The following is an 18,720-nucleotide window of genomic DNA, read 5'->3' as shown; positions in this document are numbered from 1 at the left end:
AAACCGGTTGTTTCCGTTAAAGTGAAAAGTGGAGTAAGGAGCTAGGAATTGGGTTCTGTTGAGAGGTCCTTGGGAAGTGTGACCAGCGGGTACGGTTACCTTAAATTGCTTGGGCATAGGACCACAGTCCCGGCCGAACATCTTGCCCATCTGTTTGCTTTCACCACCGGAATGATCTTGTTCTGTGTAATTTAAAAATAGGTGTACGGGGAGTACCTTGAGACCGGAGAGTCGTTGAATTTCGGTTAAGGGGGAAGATGAATTTTGGTCAACTTAGGCAGAGTAAAAGGATAAGGGGGATTTCAGCGTCACCCGTAAGGGGATTTAGGGAAGGCGAAGAGCAAGTGAGGGATTTGGGGGTAAGGCCGAAGGTTCCGACGGGGGTTTTTGTAGACGCCGGGACTTAGACCTCATCCGGGGCCGATCCTTCAATTTTGAGTCGGGGAGCCGAATCCTTTAACCCGGTTGTAAGCGCAGGTGCAAATACCCAGGTGGTGTGTAACTACCAACGGTGGCGAGCTCAGCAGAAACCACGGGATAGTGGGATCGGAGAGCAATCGGTAGTGGAGTCGGGGAGCACCTGTGAGGAAGTAGCTGGGAGAGAACGAGCGTCGACGTACCCACTTTCTCTAGACAGCAAGTCGGCCAGTAGAGGCGAATTAGTAGAGAGTGCAATAGATAGAACAGTCGCCGAATCCCTGCAGTGGGACTCGGGCTATTTGCGCGAGATTTTGGCGGATTCGAGACCCTCAGAAGAAGAGACCAGCGAAGATTTAGGTTCAAACTTCCAGGGTTGGAGAGGTCCAGGCGATTCCTCAGAAGATTCGCCCGTAGAGACTTCTAGTGACGACGACGAGCCAAGCAGCGAATCTTCTATTAGCAGTGTCCCTTCCCCCTTGCCACCGTTAGCAATGGCCCAGCGGGCACTGGCGCCTCAGTTAAAGAATCGGTCTCTTCCAATTTTCTACGGGAAAAAGGAGGAGGATGCGGCCGATTGGTTGGAGCGTTACGAGAGTACAACCGATGGGGGCCCAACGAAAAATTGGAAAATTTTGTGATGCATTTGGATGGTGCCGCACGAAAATGGTTTCTCTGCTTAGGAGCGGTCGCCGATTGGCAGGACACGCCAGCCGTAGTAGCGGCACCGGGAGTGGCAGCTGTCCCGGCGGTGCCAGGGTTGCGAACAAGATTCCTCGCGGAATTTCAGGCGCAACATTACAGTCGCTATCAAGAGGCTAGGCTACGGCAGAGGAAGCAGGGGATAGAGGAGTCGGGGATAGAATACTTTTACGACGTCATCGACTTATGTCGGTAAGTAGATCCTTGTGTAATAGACCGCAGCAACTCCTCCCAGCAACAGCAGCCCCACCCAGCAAGAAGGTCGTCACGAATGCAACCTTCCCTGAGGATAATAGTTTATGATAAAAGTAAAAGTTATTGTAAACCCCTCCCTTCTTAACCTTCCATCTTTTGGTATATAAGTGCATGGTTGTATCGTCTTAAGTAGAGTTAGTTTACTGGCAAATGCACAGTCTAGAAACTATTACATTTGGAGGTCCCAACGAGACTGCAAGAATAACAACGAGACTCTTGAAGAAAAGTTTCTGATCTGTGCTTCATTCGCCAGCTGCAAGTGTTCTACGCTTCTATCACCATGTCTCCAAGCAACCGACATCGGAACATCATCGAGGTAAGCGAATGCCGTTTGATTCACCTATACAAAAAACTGCTCTCAACGAGAACAAACTACTACCTGTATACCCCGTACTACAAGAATCTGATTTAACCGACCAAGACCCAAACCTAAGTCACCATCGAGAACAATTTTTGGACCATTGGAAGACCTTAATAGACTTAGAATTTAAGCAAGACTTAGAAAAAAGTAAATCATACCAGACAATCTCAACAACTGAAAATATCCAACAGTTACAAACACAGAAACAAGAAGCAAGTCAGGCGACGCAAAATTTGCTGCATTTTTACACTTATTACCTTCTAGAACAAACTTTAAAAGTAACAGATGGTGTAACGGCAGAAACCATTGCAAATGCTACTAAAACACTCAAAGACGATATAGTCGCACAAGGTGGGAACACCAGAACACTCGATAGTTTACTCCAACAGCTACACACATTGCACGGAAAGGAAAAAGAATTTTTGTTCGGTATGATCAGTGTATTGCATAAAGAGTCAGTAATTGCACTAATTGAAGATAAAAAGCCGATATCTACGCTAAAATTTGAACTTTCAAACGCGAAAAAACAATTGGAGAATAATAAAAAGAAGGCAAAAAGTTCCAAATACACTTTAAGCAGTTCGTTAGAGCAACTTCAAGAAAACAACGAGGCTCTGAAAAACTCCCTTGAAAAAGCCAATTCCCGAATCGCTGACCTAGAACAAAACCTTGAAGCCACCTTAGCAACCGAGAGCCAATTGCAGAATCTTCTCAAAAGAAAAGAGGAAAACAACGCAGCTGTCGAGACCGAAGGGCAAGAAATAATTAGCAAACTTGAAGGTGAGAAGACCAGACTAATCCAGAAACTAAGCACTGCAGAAAACCAGATAAAACAAGTATCGGAAACAGCAGAGCAGCTCCAGAAAGAGATAAAAGTTTTGGCAGACAGACTCGACAAGGCTTCAGCAGAGAAAATCAATTTAAAGAAAAACTTGCAAGATTTTACTTCGAAGAACAAGAACCTTGAAAAAGACCTTCAAGAACTACAAGATCAGGTACGAGGACAAGAAAATCAAATAACATTTCTAAAAAACCGGGTGAAAGAATACAAAAAACTTCAAGTTAAATTCATCGAGACTGAAGACTTCAACGACTCAAGGTTAGACGAGGACGAACCAGGAGAAATAACCAAACTAGTGGGAGATATAAACGAACTGACCTTGCCGACAGACAGTGGAGACAAATCACTCCACTACGAGCTGGAAATAGAACAAACAAATGATTTTGAACAAACAATAGAAAACCTCAAAACGCAAATAGAACACTTAAACAAAACAAAATCATCTATCTGGAGCAAGAAAATCAACAGCTAAAAAAGAAGCTCGACATGGGCGTAACACACGACGACGAGGACACTTCGGAAAAAACGTTCGCGAATACCCGCAAGAAAAATCCCAAGGATGACGATATTCCAGCAACTGAGCAGGACGACGAAGACGCAAAGAAAGTGAACAGGTACTTCACTAAGTCAATAGTGAAGGCCCTAGGAGAGCTATTCTCCAGAAAAGACAAAAAGGCAATCCCAATCTTTAAAGGAAAAAGCACTGATAAACTAATATCAGAGTGGCTACGCGGCGCCGAACACGTAGCACGAAACAACGAATGGGACGACAATCAAAAGATACGTTTCTTCTCTGACCGATTGAAAGGCGAAGCCTTCGAATGGCATGAAAACTACGCTGAGGAAGAAGGCGATGATCTAAATTACCAGGATTGGAAAGAAGCACTAATAACAAGATTTCAAGACACCTACGACTTAGCTACGCTGGAGAAAAAACTTGCAAAATTAACTCAAAAACCGGAAGAAAACTGCAGAGCTTTTGTGTCAAGGTTAAATAATCTTTACGATACCATCGCTGGTAAAGAAGAAAGGGCTGACCATAACCAAACTATTATTGAAGGACAATTACAAAACAAAGTGAAAAAGATGAGGGGTCACAGAAAAAAGCAAAATCCTACTACAAGGATTACTACCAAAGTATAAAGCAGAACTTTATCTACGAATGCCAGAAAACACAAAAGACTTTGATGCATTATGTAAACCATTTTTCATTTCTAAAAAAATTCTACACACAAAAGAAGCTACAGACGACAAGGAGATGTCAGCTGTTATAGCAGGGATGACGCATCACGAAAAACAACAAGACGATAAAATCAAACTAATTGAGCAAAAATTATCAGAAGCTCTGTCAGAATTAAAATGTACTAATACAAAACGTGGATTCCACAGGAAAACGACGTTACCATAGCTGCAACTGACCAATACGAAAACAGAAGACCACGCCCAAGTGAACCTTACTCAAGACCACGTGATTCGCGAGTGCGATTTGCTGACAGTCATAATAGCCGAGAATCAAGTCGAGAAAGAAGTCTAAGTAGAAACAGAGACAACAGTCTTTACCTCAGAGATTACAATTCGTCAGGACGAAGAAATTATAATCCTTCAGGATACAGGCAAACCAGATTTCCATCTCACCAACGTCCCTCATATCGGAACGACTACCCCAACCGACAGGGAACTACAACGGACCAAACAACTACAGACAACAAGCACGTTATAACAGCAACTAACATCCACAGCAGCAACAGCACACTAGCAACAACCCTCGAACCAGTGAAAATCGAGAAATAACCTGCTACAAGTGTAACCGAAGAGGACATATTGCAAGAGAATGTTGGACAGATATGGCACGTACCAACAACCAAGGTCCCCGATAAACACCATAAAACCAATCCGTAACTCCCAAACTAACATACACTTGAGGATCAGATGTAGAAGTAGAAATTCCAAAACTGATACGTATTCCCGTTAGAATTTTTAATAAGGAAATCATAGCTTTAGTGGACACGGGCGCAGCCGCTAGTTTAGTATCCAGTAAAATATTGGATACTCTAGAGTGTAATGAGAACTTAAAACAAGTAGAAAATGCGAATCCTCCTATTTTTAGAACGGTGTCGGGACAAGAACTTAAATCGATAGGGAAATTTGAATTTTCAGTTATTATCAATGATAACCATATTATTAACAATCACTTTTATATTATGAACAACTTAAATGAACAATGCATCTTAGGATTAGATTTCTTATCTAACAACAATGTGAAGATTAACACTAGAAATCGTCAAATATATTATGATCACTTTGGAGTAGAACATAATTTTGGAAATAATACCATGCCCATTTATAGCGTAACATTTAGCAAAGCCGGCATCCATATACCACTAATCTCAATTGATAGAGAAGAAAAAGATCTTACACAACAAGATTATCGTAATTTAGAATCCTTCACTCAATTAGACTTTAATAATAAAACTAAGCAGATAGCTAAGATTGCTGAAAGAGAAGAACAAGCACTCAATGTATCAGACGACATACAAACTAAAATTGAAATTTTACTAAAGAAACACGAAGATCTTTTCGCAGACCAAGAATCCGACTTGGGTCTAGCTACACAAGTGAAACATCACATCAACATAGGCCATAACGCTCCCATTAATCAAAGACTACGAAGAACACCCGAATCCCTAAAACTTGTTGTTAAGACTAAAATAGAGGTAATGCTAAGTAACAAAATATTAAGAGAAAGCCACAGTCCTTTTGCTGCAGCCATAGTAATGGTACCTAAAAAAGATGGAGAGATGCGAATGTGCATCGACTACAGAGCTTTGAACAACATCACTGTTAAGGATAAGTACCCTCTACCTAGGATAGATGACACAATTGACGCGTTGTGCGGATCGGTTTATTTTTCAATATTGGACTTACTGAGCGACTACTGGAAAATAGAAATAGAAGAAAGTGATAAACACAAAACAGCTTTCATTTGTGAATTTGGCCAATACGAATTTAATCGGATGCTATTTGGTTTAACAAATGCTCCCAGCACTTTCCAAAGAGCAATGAATAACATCTTGAAAACGGTATTGTACAAATTCGCATTGGTTTACCTAGATGACATCATAGTGTTCAGTAATTCAATAACTGATCATGTGACACACTTGGAAGCAGTTTTTAGACTCCTTAAACAAGCGGGTTTAAAGTTGAAAAGATAGAAGTGCGAAATTTTTAAAGAAGAATTAGATTATTTAGGTTACATCGTATCCGGGAAAGGAATAACACCAAGTACAAAGAAATTAGACGCGATTATTAAATATCCCGCTCCCAAAAACGTAAAAGAATTGAGCTCATTTTTAGGTCTAGCCAGCTACTACAGAAAATTCATTCGGGCTTTTGCTGATAAAGCCCATCCACTAACTGCGCTCACTAGAAAGTCAGCTGAATGGAAATGGGGGGAGGAACAAAGGGACGCCTTTGAATGTGTTAAGAACTGTCTCATCATTAGACCTGTTCTAGGTTATCCGGATTTTTCTCGAGAATTTATCATCTACACGGATGCTTCAGGATATGGAATAGGAGCAGTCTTGGCTCAAATACAACCTTCACCTCAATCAGCGGATTTAACGGAGTCCGACGGACAGGACCTTCGTAAATCAGACGGCGTAGAAGTCGTCATAGCCTATACCTCTAAACATCTGAACGACCGCGAGGCCAAGTGGTCAACCACAGAGAAAGAGGCATACGCAATAATCCACGCCATCGACGTGTTTAGGACGTACCTATACGGGCGTAAGTTTACCGTATTTACAGATCATAGACCTTTAGAATGGCTAGAGTAAGACAGAACCAGCAGGAAGATTAGCTCGATGGGCTCTTAAGATCCAAGAATTTGATATCATTATTGGGTACCGACCAGGAAAGTCACACCAAAATGCTGACACACTTAGTCGCACCCCAATAGTGCCGCTAGCGAAAGTAGAAACAAGGTCAACAGGTACAAAAGAGAAACCAGAAGTAAAAAACGAAACCAAGGAAACTAGAACAAAACAAGTAATTTTTGAAACGGAAAGTAATCAGTCCAAGGACACGGAAAAATGGATAGAACTCGAACACAAAGATGAGTATTGCCGAACAATATTAAAAGAAATGGCAAAGGCCAATCTAAGTAAGGACGTTAAAAATAAATTTAAAATAAACGAAAAAGGATTATTAGTAGATATCAGAGGAAGTATTGTAACGCCAGTAAGACTGGTGCCACAAATTTTAAAGGAAAATCACGATCACATATTGGCAGGACATTTAGGGGTAGGAAAAACGTTGGCTAGACTTCAAAGACAGTACACATGGCCATGCATGCGTACCGCCGTAATAGAATACGTTAAAAGTTGTTTGATATGTAATAAAAGAAAAGCGGTAGGTGGAAGTAAAGCACCATTGCACCCTTTGCCTTTAGCTGATGGAGTATGGGAAAGGATCGCTATGGATATAGTGGGACAAATTCAAGAAAGCGCTAAGGGATACAGATATATATTAGTTATTTCAGATTATGCCATTAGGTTTGTTTTTACAGTTCCAATGAGAAATCAAACTGCCCAAACAATTGCGAAGGTTTTAGTTAATAAAATATTTACTAAATATGGATCTCCAGAAGTAGTTCTAACAGACCAAGGTACTAACTTTCTATCCAGTCTAATACAAGAGGTGTGTAAACTATTCAAAGTCAAACAAATAAGGACTACGGCCTATCATCCACAAACTGATGGATTAGTTGAGAGGTTCAATCGAACTCTCTGTGACATGTTAGCTTGTTGTCTCAGACCAGCCTGCTAACTGAGACAAATACCTTCCATTCGTTACTTTTGCTTACAACACAGCAAAAACAAGCTTCAACTCAAGAAACACCATTCTTTCTATTCTTCGGACGAGAACCAATAATGCCCAATGATATCAAGATTAACAGAAGATACGAGACCTATGAAGATACTAGTATGGTGTATTCACAGCAATGGGAAAAAGCTCAAAAACTGGCAAGAGAACATCTCTTCAAATCCCAAACAAGACAGAAAAAATACTACGACGTAACCACGAAAATTATTAAATACAACATAGGTGACTACGTATTACTGAAAGCGCCACCAGCAGCAGGAAAATTCCTAAATCGATGGAACGGACCATTTCAAATTTCAAGAAGCTTCTCGGATCTCAACTACGAGATCCAGCACACTGAAAACAAAAAACTGAAATCTGTCGTACATACCAACCGTCTCAAACTTCACATACCAAGAAAGAAAGAAACAACTAAGGAAGAAGAAATACTACAAAACCTACCAGAAAATGTTAAAGCCCAACGACGACCAGTAATTCACCAACGCCGACCAGGCCGACCAAGGAAGCAGCAGCTGATAAATCCAGTAAAGATGAACATCAAACCACGCAGGAACGAAGGAGAACCAAAAGAACAAACAAACCACACAATACCCAACCTTTACCGTAACCAAATCCGAAACGATCCTATAACGAATCACCAATACAACCTACGAAGACGATATCAAGGACCAGATTACTAAACATTTTCATTTTTCACAGATGCAGACATTACTCTTCCTTCTTTGTCTCCTTCATTCACTTAACCCTACTTACCCTATCTACGCATCCGTCTGCGATTGTAACAACATGAAAATACGAGGAATCCTAGACTTCGAATTGCCTTACTACTGTGACAATGAAAAACCAGAAACACAACACTTACCAAGGATACCAACTACTTACACCTTAGTAACCAAGCAAAAACCAGCAGCCACTTGGAAAGGATGGACATGTTGACAGTGGACTAAAACAAAGAAAATAACCGGATCGTTCTGGATCGGATCCTTCGATACAGTTTACTCCCAAGAAACAATACTAATCACCCCTTTGGAATGCTGGCGGATGGTCAACGATAAAAAATGTGGCGACATTAACATGCAAACCGGATCGACGGGACTCAGTTTCACAGCCACTCCTACAGGAGAAGGTAAATGGTACGCCATCAAGGAATACCAAACACTCAACTGTATAGCGGAACAGATCACGCTACGTCAGGAGAAACCAGATAGTCCAATCGAACGCCCTTTCGGATTACTAAATACCACCCATGAAATGTACTATACGAGTATGGCCACCGGAAACATACCCAGGAGCGTCAATCAGTTGATTCATGTACTGATTGCGAGGATGTGCGGTAAGGCAAACATGACCTACCACAGAGAGCCACCAGTTCTTCAGAAAGGCACGAGACACCCATCAACCGTCACACCTCCACCGATGGCTCACCCAAGCGTAGTCACCAGAGTCAACCACGTCATGAACACCTTTAGGAATTCATGGCATGTTGATGCCCAAAACCCCTACTGGACATGGAAGTACTTTGGGTCATACGCCATAAGGCCACTGAGGGGAGGGGGAAGTTACATCAATGGAGTGATCAATTACGTTTTCGGACCCTGGGCTGAAGATCATGCCGTAAACCAATACTCAATGACCGATATCAGCCCCAGAATGATACAGAAGCTCTTTACGGAGAAAGTCGACACGTGGGTCCCACCCAGACCTCTTGGAGCTCGTGTGATTTCCAAGACTATCGCCAAATGGATGTGGGAACGCGCCAGCAAGAAGGGACTGAAGCCTAGAATCTGCACCAAGGAGGAGTTCCTCAAGAAACTCCGCAACGACGCGGCGGTTGGAGCCTGGAACGACACCCTAATGTGGGAAAGCGGAAACAAGGCTTTGGCCAACCCTAGATTCTGGAAGATTGTTGACGAGGAAAGAGAACTGCATCTCAGGGGAGAATGTAGGCTGTGCATGTACAATACAATGGGAAAGCGGGAGAAGAGACCCCGAGAATTTGGCAACGCAAAAGGAAGCCGCGTTATTTGGTACATGTGGTTAGGGAGCATATTCTTAGAGTTCGAGGCCCTAGGATTTTTGAATGAAGACGGATGGGCAAAAAGAGAAAACACTGGATTTGGGGTGTCAGGGCTGGGAGTGAACTACCTGGGTTATGTCCTGGAAGACCTAAGAGACCATGGCAGCTTTTATTGGAATGCAGACGTTAGGGGCTTTGACACCTCAGTCCACTCAGATGACCTGGCCGATGAACTCCTCATTGAGGAATACGCAGAGGACCCAAGACACCGAGCTCTCATAAATAGCATTTACACCCTATGCTACCGAAATGTTCTGGCTCTCGTCCCTTGCCCTTCAGACCGGAATGGTGATGGACCTAATTGGAAGAGAAGATTTCAGAGGCTCAGGTCAGAACGTGACGTACGTGTGTAACACGTTCATTAACGCCAAGAACCTGATAGGCAGGCAGCTTGAAGCGGATGGCGTCATCACAGAAGGAGACATTAACACCGAGGACGCGACCAGGGCTGACAGAGTGCGGGAGAAGGTGGAGGAAGCGCTCCGGGAGGCAGGAGAGAAACTGTGTTCGCAGATGGCAGTGTCAGGAGATGACAGTGTGGTGGCCAACAACAACAAGGAGTACGGGAGAGCCCTGCACTACATCAACGCTTAAGGGAAAGTACGAAAGGACATTGGTCTCTGGACACCATGCAAGCCAACAACTACAACTCCAAGTACTGAACCTACATTGCCATCAACTACAACTGAAACCACGTCCACTGCACTATCATCAACGACAACTATGACGACAACAACAACAACTGAATTAATAAGCAATTCAACAACACCTCCCACAACAACTGAAAAAATAGAAGATCCTCCAGTCACGAAAAATCACACCATTCTCACCATCACACCATTTCTCCATCCTAGACATGCAGGCGGGGTACTGGCAGGTCGAGGTCGACGAGCAGGATCGGGCTAAAACCGCTTTCTATCACCGCGGATGGGCTGTTTGAGTTCAAAGTGATGCCGTTCGGGTTAACAAATGCGCCGGCAACGTTCCAACGAATGATGGATGTTGTCTTAGCTGGTATCAAATGGAACTCATGCCTTGTCTATCTAGACGACATTGTCGTCTTCGCACCCACCGTATCTCAACATCTAGAGCGTCTGTAATCGGTCCTCCAACGTATTGAACGGGCGGGGTTGAAATTGAAGTTGTCAAAGTGTTCATTCCTAGAGCAATCCCTTAAAGTCTTGGGCTTTATTATTAGTGGCGAAGGGATCTCTCCAGATCCTGAAAAGATCTCCGCCGTGCGTGATTTCCCGGTTCCGCGGAATGTTAAAGAAGTACAAAGCTTCCTTGGTCTTTGTTCTTATTACCGGAGATTCGTCCCTAATTTCGCTGTCGTGGCCCGACTTCTCTCGAATATGACCAAAAAGAACCAACGTTTCTCCTGGGGGGAAGAGCACCAGCGTAGCTTTGAGGCTATGAAAACCATCCTGATTTCCCCTCCAACCTTGGCCCACCCACGGTACGATTTGCCAATGGAAATCCATTGCGATGCCAGTAATTATGGGGTGGGGGCCGTCCTTGTACAAAAACACGGAGATGAAGAACACGTCATTGCGTATGCGAGCCGCCTTTTGAGCGACCCGGAAATTAATTATTCAGTATCCGAGAAAGAGCGTCTCGCCCTCGTCTGGTCCGTCCGTAAATTTCGATCCTACATCTGGGGGCTAAAGATAAGAGACGGATCATCATTCTATTTGCTGGCTATTGAAGAAACGGGATTTGTCTGGGAGGCTTGCGCGGTGGAGCCTTCAGCTCTAAGACCTTGATATTGAAATAGTGCACCATAGCGGGCACCTCCACTCGGATGCAGACGGGTTGTCACGGGCTCCAACGGGTTGTCCCGAGAAAGAAAAGGAGATTCCCCTCCTGAATGTCACTGTGGTCGCGGGTGCGATGGATATTGGGTCGGACCAACGGGAATCTTTGTGGTGGGAAGGCATCTTAAGGGGAATGAAAGACACAGCGCCCACTCTCCGGATTAAAAAATTGATTCAACCCCATGAGCTGAGGGGGGATGTCCTTTATCGTCATCGAATTCGTGCTGGGGTGGTATCGTATCAACTCTGTCTCCCCAAAAGCCTCGTCGAACAAGTGCTTTTAGCCTGCCATAGTGACGTCACCGTTGGGCACCTGGGAGTGACGTGCACGACGTATAAAATCCAACAGCGATATTACTGGCCGGGAATGCGACGTCAAATTACTCGTTTCTACTCTCTAAAGAAGTCGTCGACTTCTTTGTACGGAATGTAGTCCTCCAACATGGGGCACCTGTGTCCCTAATCTCCGATCGCGGAAATTGTTTGACGGCTAACTTTTCTGAGAAGCTTTTTAAAGCCTTGCAGACTAATCACTTGGTTACGGCTGCGTATCATCCTCAGTGTAATGGGTTGGTCGAGCAGTACAACCATACCTTTGCGGAAATGCTCTCCATGTACGTAAATTCACTCCATAATGATTGGGATGGGTTCATTGATTTCGTCACCTTCGCCTACAATACGAGTCGCCAGGAGTCGACTGGGTTTAGCCCATTCTTTTTCTTATATCGGCGAGAAGCCGTACTACCGATTGATGTTGCGTTGGGAAATAATCCAAAAAAAGATTTAGATGTTGGTGACTCCAGTGACCGTGCCCGTACGCTGACGACGAACCTCTCCGCTATTCGTGAAAAGGTGAAGAAAAGGATGGCGATTGTTCAGTCAAGACAGAAGAAACGGTATGATCGCCGCCACCGGCAAGTGAAGTTTACTGTAGGCGATCCGGTGCTTGTTTATCGCCCCATTCGAAAAAAAGGACGCGCAACGAAGTTTCTTCATCGTTACTTTGACCCCTACCGTATAGTACGTCGGGTAAGCGACCTCATCTATATCGTGGAGCCGCTATATGGGAAAAATAAGAATCAAGATTGTGTTCATGTGTCTCATCTAAAGCCGTTTAGGCATAGTGCGCCGAGTGGAAAAGTGAGTGTTAAATCACCTGTAGTCAAGACACCCGTTTCAATTATCAAGAAAAAGCAGACATCGGAAAATCAAGTGAAAGAAAAGTCGCCTAAAGTGGTGCGGTGGTGTGATCAGCAATCTCGAGCTGTGGATCAAGAGCAGCATTGCGAAAAAGACGCTTCATCAACAACTGGATTAAGAGACGAAAGAGTGGGCGGTCATGTTCTCCGCTCTCGCCAAGGATTGAAGTCCCCAACTCGACTTGATTTGTAGTTAAATTGTGTGATTTGTTGTGTGGCCGATTTAACGTGTATCATGTATGTTTGGCTTCTTGGACTGATTTGGTTTTGTTGTGTCGTAGAGAGGTTGGACCGTCACGGCAGAGTGAGACTGTTGTCGTTGGACCGCCACGACAGGGGTCTTCACTGTGAGGATCCTGTGTGCGCGTGAGAGAGTTTGGAAGATGGTTCCTTCCAACAGTTTACGGAAGCTTCCGGGGAAGATGTGTCTTCCTGTGTGCGTGTATGTTAAGTTAGATGTGCACTTAGTTTAAGCTGGTTTAAGTTCATAATAATTTCGGAGGTTGGGTAAAAATCAAAAAAAAATGGGAACTAAGATCATTTGCTTTTCAGTCGCATCCTCTATATTCGATGATCGGGACGATCATTTTTCGTAAGAGGGGGAAATGTCACGTCCCGTCCTGTTCGCCTTACTTTTGCTTACCAGATGAGCACTAGATTGCCTTGTGTCGCTTGGCGTCCTTAGATTTAGTCCAGATCTCTCTCGCATTTCTCTCGTCTGCTAACCACACTGAGTGGATGTTAGTTTTCTCTTCTCTGGTGTGTGAGTTAATCTCTTGCTTGTGTCAATGTGTTAGTTCCACTAGGGCACCATTGGTTAAGTTAGTGTAGTGTCTGAGACAATTAGTGTAGTTAGCCAATGGGGAAGGCCACCGTCTTGTTCTGTGCCGTGACGTTGGCCAGCATTACGGTGCTTTTTACAAGTGGTTTTCATCATCGAGTGTACTGAACTAGATTACCCGTGACAATATTGTAACATTGTTCAATGGGCGGAAGTCAAGGCAAAATCTCCAGCTTCCGTCCTTTTTTTGAATCAATAGTGTCCTCGTGCTCCATGGCCTGGTGGCTTCTTCAATCACACCTTTCTTCAGCATGTCCAGTGTCAGTTCCTTGTGGATGGCTTGTTCCTTCCACGACGCCGGGCGTTGGGTCTGGTAGATGGGTCTGGCGTTGGGTGTTAGCTGGATTTCGTGCTCTGCGACGTTGCAACGTCCTAGGCGCTCGCCTTCCCTCGCGAAACAGTCGGAGTTGTCTCGTAGTGTGTCCTCGAACTCCTTCCTCTCCTCTGCCAGCAACTCCTGGTTTATGCTGGGTGTGAAGTCAAGGATATTTGTGGTGCCTTTATCAAGCTCGGTGTTTAATGTTCTGGGTCCGTTGGCTCTGCCTGTGGCATGTATTTCTGTGTCTATTCCGGCCACTTCGGTTCTGTGTCCTAGTACCATTTTCTTGTGGATGTAAACTGATCTGTTTTCCAGGTTTTTCTTCATGACCCATACCGTTGTTCGGTCGCCAGGCATTTGGGCTCTTCCTGGGGTCGGTCCTGATGTGCGGTTGGTTGCTGGTTCTATCATCCAGGGGCAGCCGTCTACTGTTGGTTTTGTCGCTTCAATTTGTTCTATCTCCACGGCCGCCATGGATCTTGCTGGGATTCTTGCCCCGCTCTTTGCTACTATCTTTGTGGCCGGTGTTGGTGTTTCGTCTTCGATTGCCATCCGTACTGGTAGATCACCGAACCGCATCTTTGGTTTCCCCTTGCCGTATTCGATCTCCAGTTTTTTAAAACGTCTCAGCACGTCGTTGCCTAAGAGTAGGTTGATCCCTCCCATCTGCAGTACTAGCACCTTCGCTTGGACTGTTGTCGTCCCAATGGTTATTGTCAACTCCACTCTTCCTAAGGGGGGTGTCCGCTGTCCGTTTACCATTACGATTTGTGGCCCGCCCCAGGTCTTGAATTCTAGGGCCATTTCTGCTGTTAGTTTGGGGGATATGATCGATACCGCTGCTACTGTATCGATTACCGCTTCGGTCTTTTTTTCCGTGTCGTTGGTTCCAATTGTCACTTCTTCTGTCAGCAGTTGTCCCGCGTCGATTTGTAGCAGGGGTATCTCCTTGTCATCTTCTTCGTCTGATGTGCTGATCATTGCGACGGTCGTGTTGTTACGTCTGTCGTCGTCTTCTTTCTTTTTCGGGCAGTATCTCTTAATGTGCCCCTCGGCTTTGCAGTAGAAACAGGTTGGCCGTCCGTCTGCTGTCCTTTGAGGGGGTGTTGCTTCATTCTGGCTTTGTGTTGTCCCGTTGTCTGCTCGGCTCCTCCCCTTCCTTCCCCCGCGTTTCTTCATAGCGACTATTTCTCCTTGTAGTTGTTGCACGACGTCTAGAAGTTGCTTGAGTGAGGGTTCCTCGTTATCTCTGCTGGTTGCTGCTGCGACTCTTGTTTCCTCTTCTCTCTCCCTTTCTTCTGCTAGCATGTGGACGGGCCATCTTTTGTTGCATGCTAGTTCGGCTGCTTCGGTGTGTCTCCTTACCGCTGCTAGGAAGTCGATGCAAGTTTTGGGTTGTAGGACCCAAATTTTCTCCACCAATGTAGGTTTTAGTCCTTCGTAGAGGTGGTGTAGTTTTGCCTCTTCGGACATGTTAGGGTCCATCAATCGGCATAAGTTTATTATCTCGTAGTAGTATTTTGCGGCAGGTTCGTTTATGCCTTGTTTGCGGTTCCGAAGTTTCCTCTCTTGATATCCGGCATAGCTATCTTGTAGGGATTCTTTTATGAAGATGAAACGCATTCCACTTATCGCCGGTGTCCCGGCCTGTTGTTGGGTGGCTGCTACTGCCGCAGTGTCTCCCCACCCGTTGGGTGGTGTCAGGCATTGGAACCACTGTCTTGCTGGTCCTTCGAGGTAAATGCCGAAGTTTGCTCGTTTGTCTGCGTCGGCCCACCGGCTGTAGTCTGCCAGTATCTCGTATCGATCCATCCAGTCGGTGGCGTCTTCTCCTCCTTTGCCTGAGAAGACAGGGGGTGCCTTGAACTTGAGAAGTCCGGCGGCCATGTTTGTCGTCGGGGGGTTCCGAACTGTTGGTAGGGTCGGGTGTCGTGTGTGTTGAGTGGGGTGTTGGGGTGACGGTCTTCCTGTTGTTGGTGTGTTCGCTGGTGTCGGGTTATTTTCCGGCTGCGTTGGTGTCAGAGTTCGGTTTCCTGTTGCTGTTCTGGTGGTTGGTGTTGTATAGTTGAAGCTTGTGAGTAGGCCAACTGTACCCTCGGCGCCGTCTGATTCGTCGTCGGACTCTGACGAAAGCTGTCGGTAGCTTAGGTCGGTGTCGCCTGTCGCTGCTTGGTATTCGGCTCTCTTTTCGTTCCAGAGTCTTCGTGGTGTATATAGCTCGTCTTCGTCTCTTTCATCTTCCGGTTGAAACTCCGCGTTCTGTACTGGGGAAAAAAGGTCTTGATCTGCGAATACTTCGTTTTCTTGAGATACTGTTGGGCTATGGGGCAGGGTTTCTTCTTGCGGGTGTCCTGTGAGGTCCGAGGTGTCCCACGTCAACGATGGTCGGGATCCTTGGCTTGAGCGGTCTCCTTCTTCGTCTACGGGCCTTCTCGGAGTTGGTTGTCTGGTGGATGTCTGTGGTGACTCCCACTTACGTTCTACTTGACTCCGATCTGTGAATCTGCTGTTTCATCCTTTGTGGTCTTCGACTTTGCTGCTGTGCCTCTGTGCTGCTCTTGCGTCGGTTTCTGCGCTCTCTGCTGCTCCTTGGCTGTTGGGTGGCTGTCTCTTGCCAGCCTGGCCGTTGAAACCGCACTTGCGCCTAAGGCTGTTTTCGTCTGTGGTTCTACAGTCTACCTCTTCTTCTTCTTCGCCTCTGTTCGGTATCTTGTTTCTTCTTGTCACCAGACGTAACGGTGGTGATGCTGCGATACCTTGTACTCGCTTGCTGCTCCTGTTCTCCTGTCCACTCATTCACTTCCCTCTTTTTCTCACTTTCTTACCCTGGGTTCCTTCTATTTAGTCAGGAAGTTGCGTCCGTAACCTTATGTCTCAGCAATTTAAGGTGCGAGACCGGCTGAGTTTCTCGCAAAGGTCTCTAAACGCAACGCGCCTCTTACTGACCAATTAGACAAGCCCGGGATGTTTTTCAGATAGAAGTTTGTTTTTGCTTACCGTTTGAATCTCCACCATGTAACGAGGGCGTGAGAGTAGACTGTGTATTTGCGTACAACTTTCAGAAAGGAATTACAGAGACTGCCCCGAGTGGTTCGATTTGGATTCTCTTTATACCCTCTCGGCGGTACTACCCGATACTCTAATGTATTGCCCTTTGTTCGAGCTCTAGACTACAGGACGCTGTTGCTTCCATTACGTGTTATTCTACACGGCTAAAGGCTATTGATCTAGCCGTTACAGCAGGTATTAAAAATCTCATAGAATGAAAATTGCATTGTTGCTTTTCTTGAAGTGCGATTGGCCTCAATTTTCACGAATATGCAGGGCAATCCCACAGTCAATAATGAAGGAACCGCTCCGTTGAAGGAAGGCTTCGTCAATGCTTCGCCAGCGTTTTGCGCGGGAGAGCAAGATATTAGCAATTACCTCCGGATAATGTTCGAAAAAGGTACGCACAGTATGAGTCATGTGACGACGGATGTTATTCCCACTCTCGGTAGTAGTGCCTCCTAAACACATTAGTTACTGATTATGATATTCCTAGACTTGTGAAGGGTATCCCAACTCACCTACGACTCAAAGTTTTTAACTCTTTGCAAATGGTGGTTTTGATTGAGGATGCCCCGCAGGGAGAGAATATGAATGTTAATGATTTTAAAGACGTCATCAGAAAGATACTCATCGAGACGCTTAATCGGGCGAAACGTGATTATGTTTTAATTGGCGATTATGATAGCGAAATTGTTGGAGTGACGAAAATCGTGAAGAGAGGAACGCATGGATTGGACCCTTCCGTCCTGGCGACCTGTAACACTGGATTAATCAATTCTCTAGCAGCCGTTTATGCAAATTTGGCTCCCAGGAATTTACCAGATTTTCGAATTCAGTTGCCTGGTCTTTTCTTGTTAGAAGAGGCGCGTTTAATTCATCGCGCCTTTGAATTAATTACTGATGCGGCGCAGGTGGCGGTTTGCAGTCAACGGATGGGGTCAATGACCAGGATGCTTTCTGATCATGATGGTATCAATTATACTGTGCCCGAACGTGAAGTTGGAGAACAGTTTCTCGCCATGGCCGACGGGTCAGAGGCACCGGTCTGGGGTATCCCGGGCTTAGCGCCGACTCTCACCCGCGCTGCGATTGAAATTACGATGCCGTTATTTGGAATGTACACTCCTAACCCGAGTAATGACATGTCCGGTTTACGTAGCAGCACTAACAGAATGGACCACTCCCAGAATTTTATTAGCCTTGAAATGACGCCGGAGCTTGGAACAGAAGTGAGTTGCATACTAGCCGCGATTATGTATCTGTAAAGGAGTACACGACGTTGTCATGTTGTCTCCAATACGGAAAAGTTTAATTTAATGTGGCGTCTTTACTCACAATGTTTTGTATACTTAGCAAGCATAAAACAACATGCACGCAATAAATAAAAAGCCGTGTATTATAAACCGATTTGCAACAGGTAGACGTAGAATAATTAAACAAGCTCGTAAATTGAGGGAAGAAGACTCATGACACTTTAAGGTTACCAATGGGTACTAACTTCAAGGCATAGACGTAATAAAGTAATAGTCAATCAGCTACTTAGTGATTACTTAAAGGGTACTTATTCTGCGGCTTGCAAGAGTTACGGTAGCGGGCTCGGCGGGAGAGCTGCAGAGGCCTAAGTTGGCACACGGAGCAGGCAGAGTAGATCTGACTGCCTTTTGGGAGTTTGCGGTGGCTTTTTATATGTTAGTTATCATCCCGTGGGGGACATACGGGACAATGTTAAGGTATAGGCGGACAAAATCGGGTGGTATCGGGCGAATTTGGACGTCACGAAGAGGTATAGGCGGACAAATTCAAGCGGTATCGGGCGAATTTGGACGATTGTTAAAAATAGGCCGGGCAGTTTCGGGCCGTTTCGGGCAATTCCCAACAGACAAAAATATATCTATTTTTAGCTACGGCAGGTTAAGGCCGTTTTGGGCGGCTTTGGACAAATCATAAAAGTTTCTA

At 45.1% G+C, this 18,720-nt stretch overlaps 1 protein-coding gene across 1 annotated transcript; it reads right to left on the bottom strand.

Annotated features, from left to right (window-relative positions):
- Positions 1 to 8,406: 8,406 nt before the first annotated feature.
- Positions 8,407 to 18,150, bottom strand: LOC116920572. The gene is given in 1 exon segment (XM_032926715.2): positions 8,407 to 18,150. A coding segment is annotated over 1 exon segment (3,006 nt). The 5' UTR covers positions 16,510 to 18,150; the 3' UTR covers positions 8,407 to 13,503.
- Positions 18,151 to 18,720: the final 570 nt, after the last annotated feature.

This window comes from Daphnia magna, linkage group LG4, assembly GCF_020631705.1.
Source record: "Daphnia magna isolate NIES linkage group LG4, ASM2063170v1.1, whole genome shotgun sequence".
Taxonomy (NCBI): domain Eukaryota; kingdom Metazoa; phylum Arthropoda; class Branchiopoda; order Diplostraca; family Daphniidae; genus Daphnia; species Daphnia magna.
Note: the sequence above shows the minus strand (reverse complement) of the source record. Positions and strands in the feature narration are given on the sequence as shown.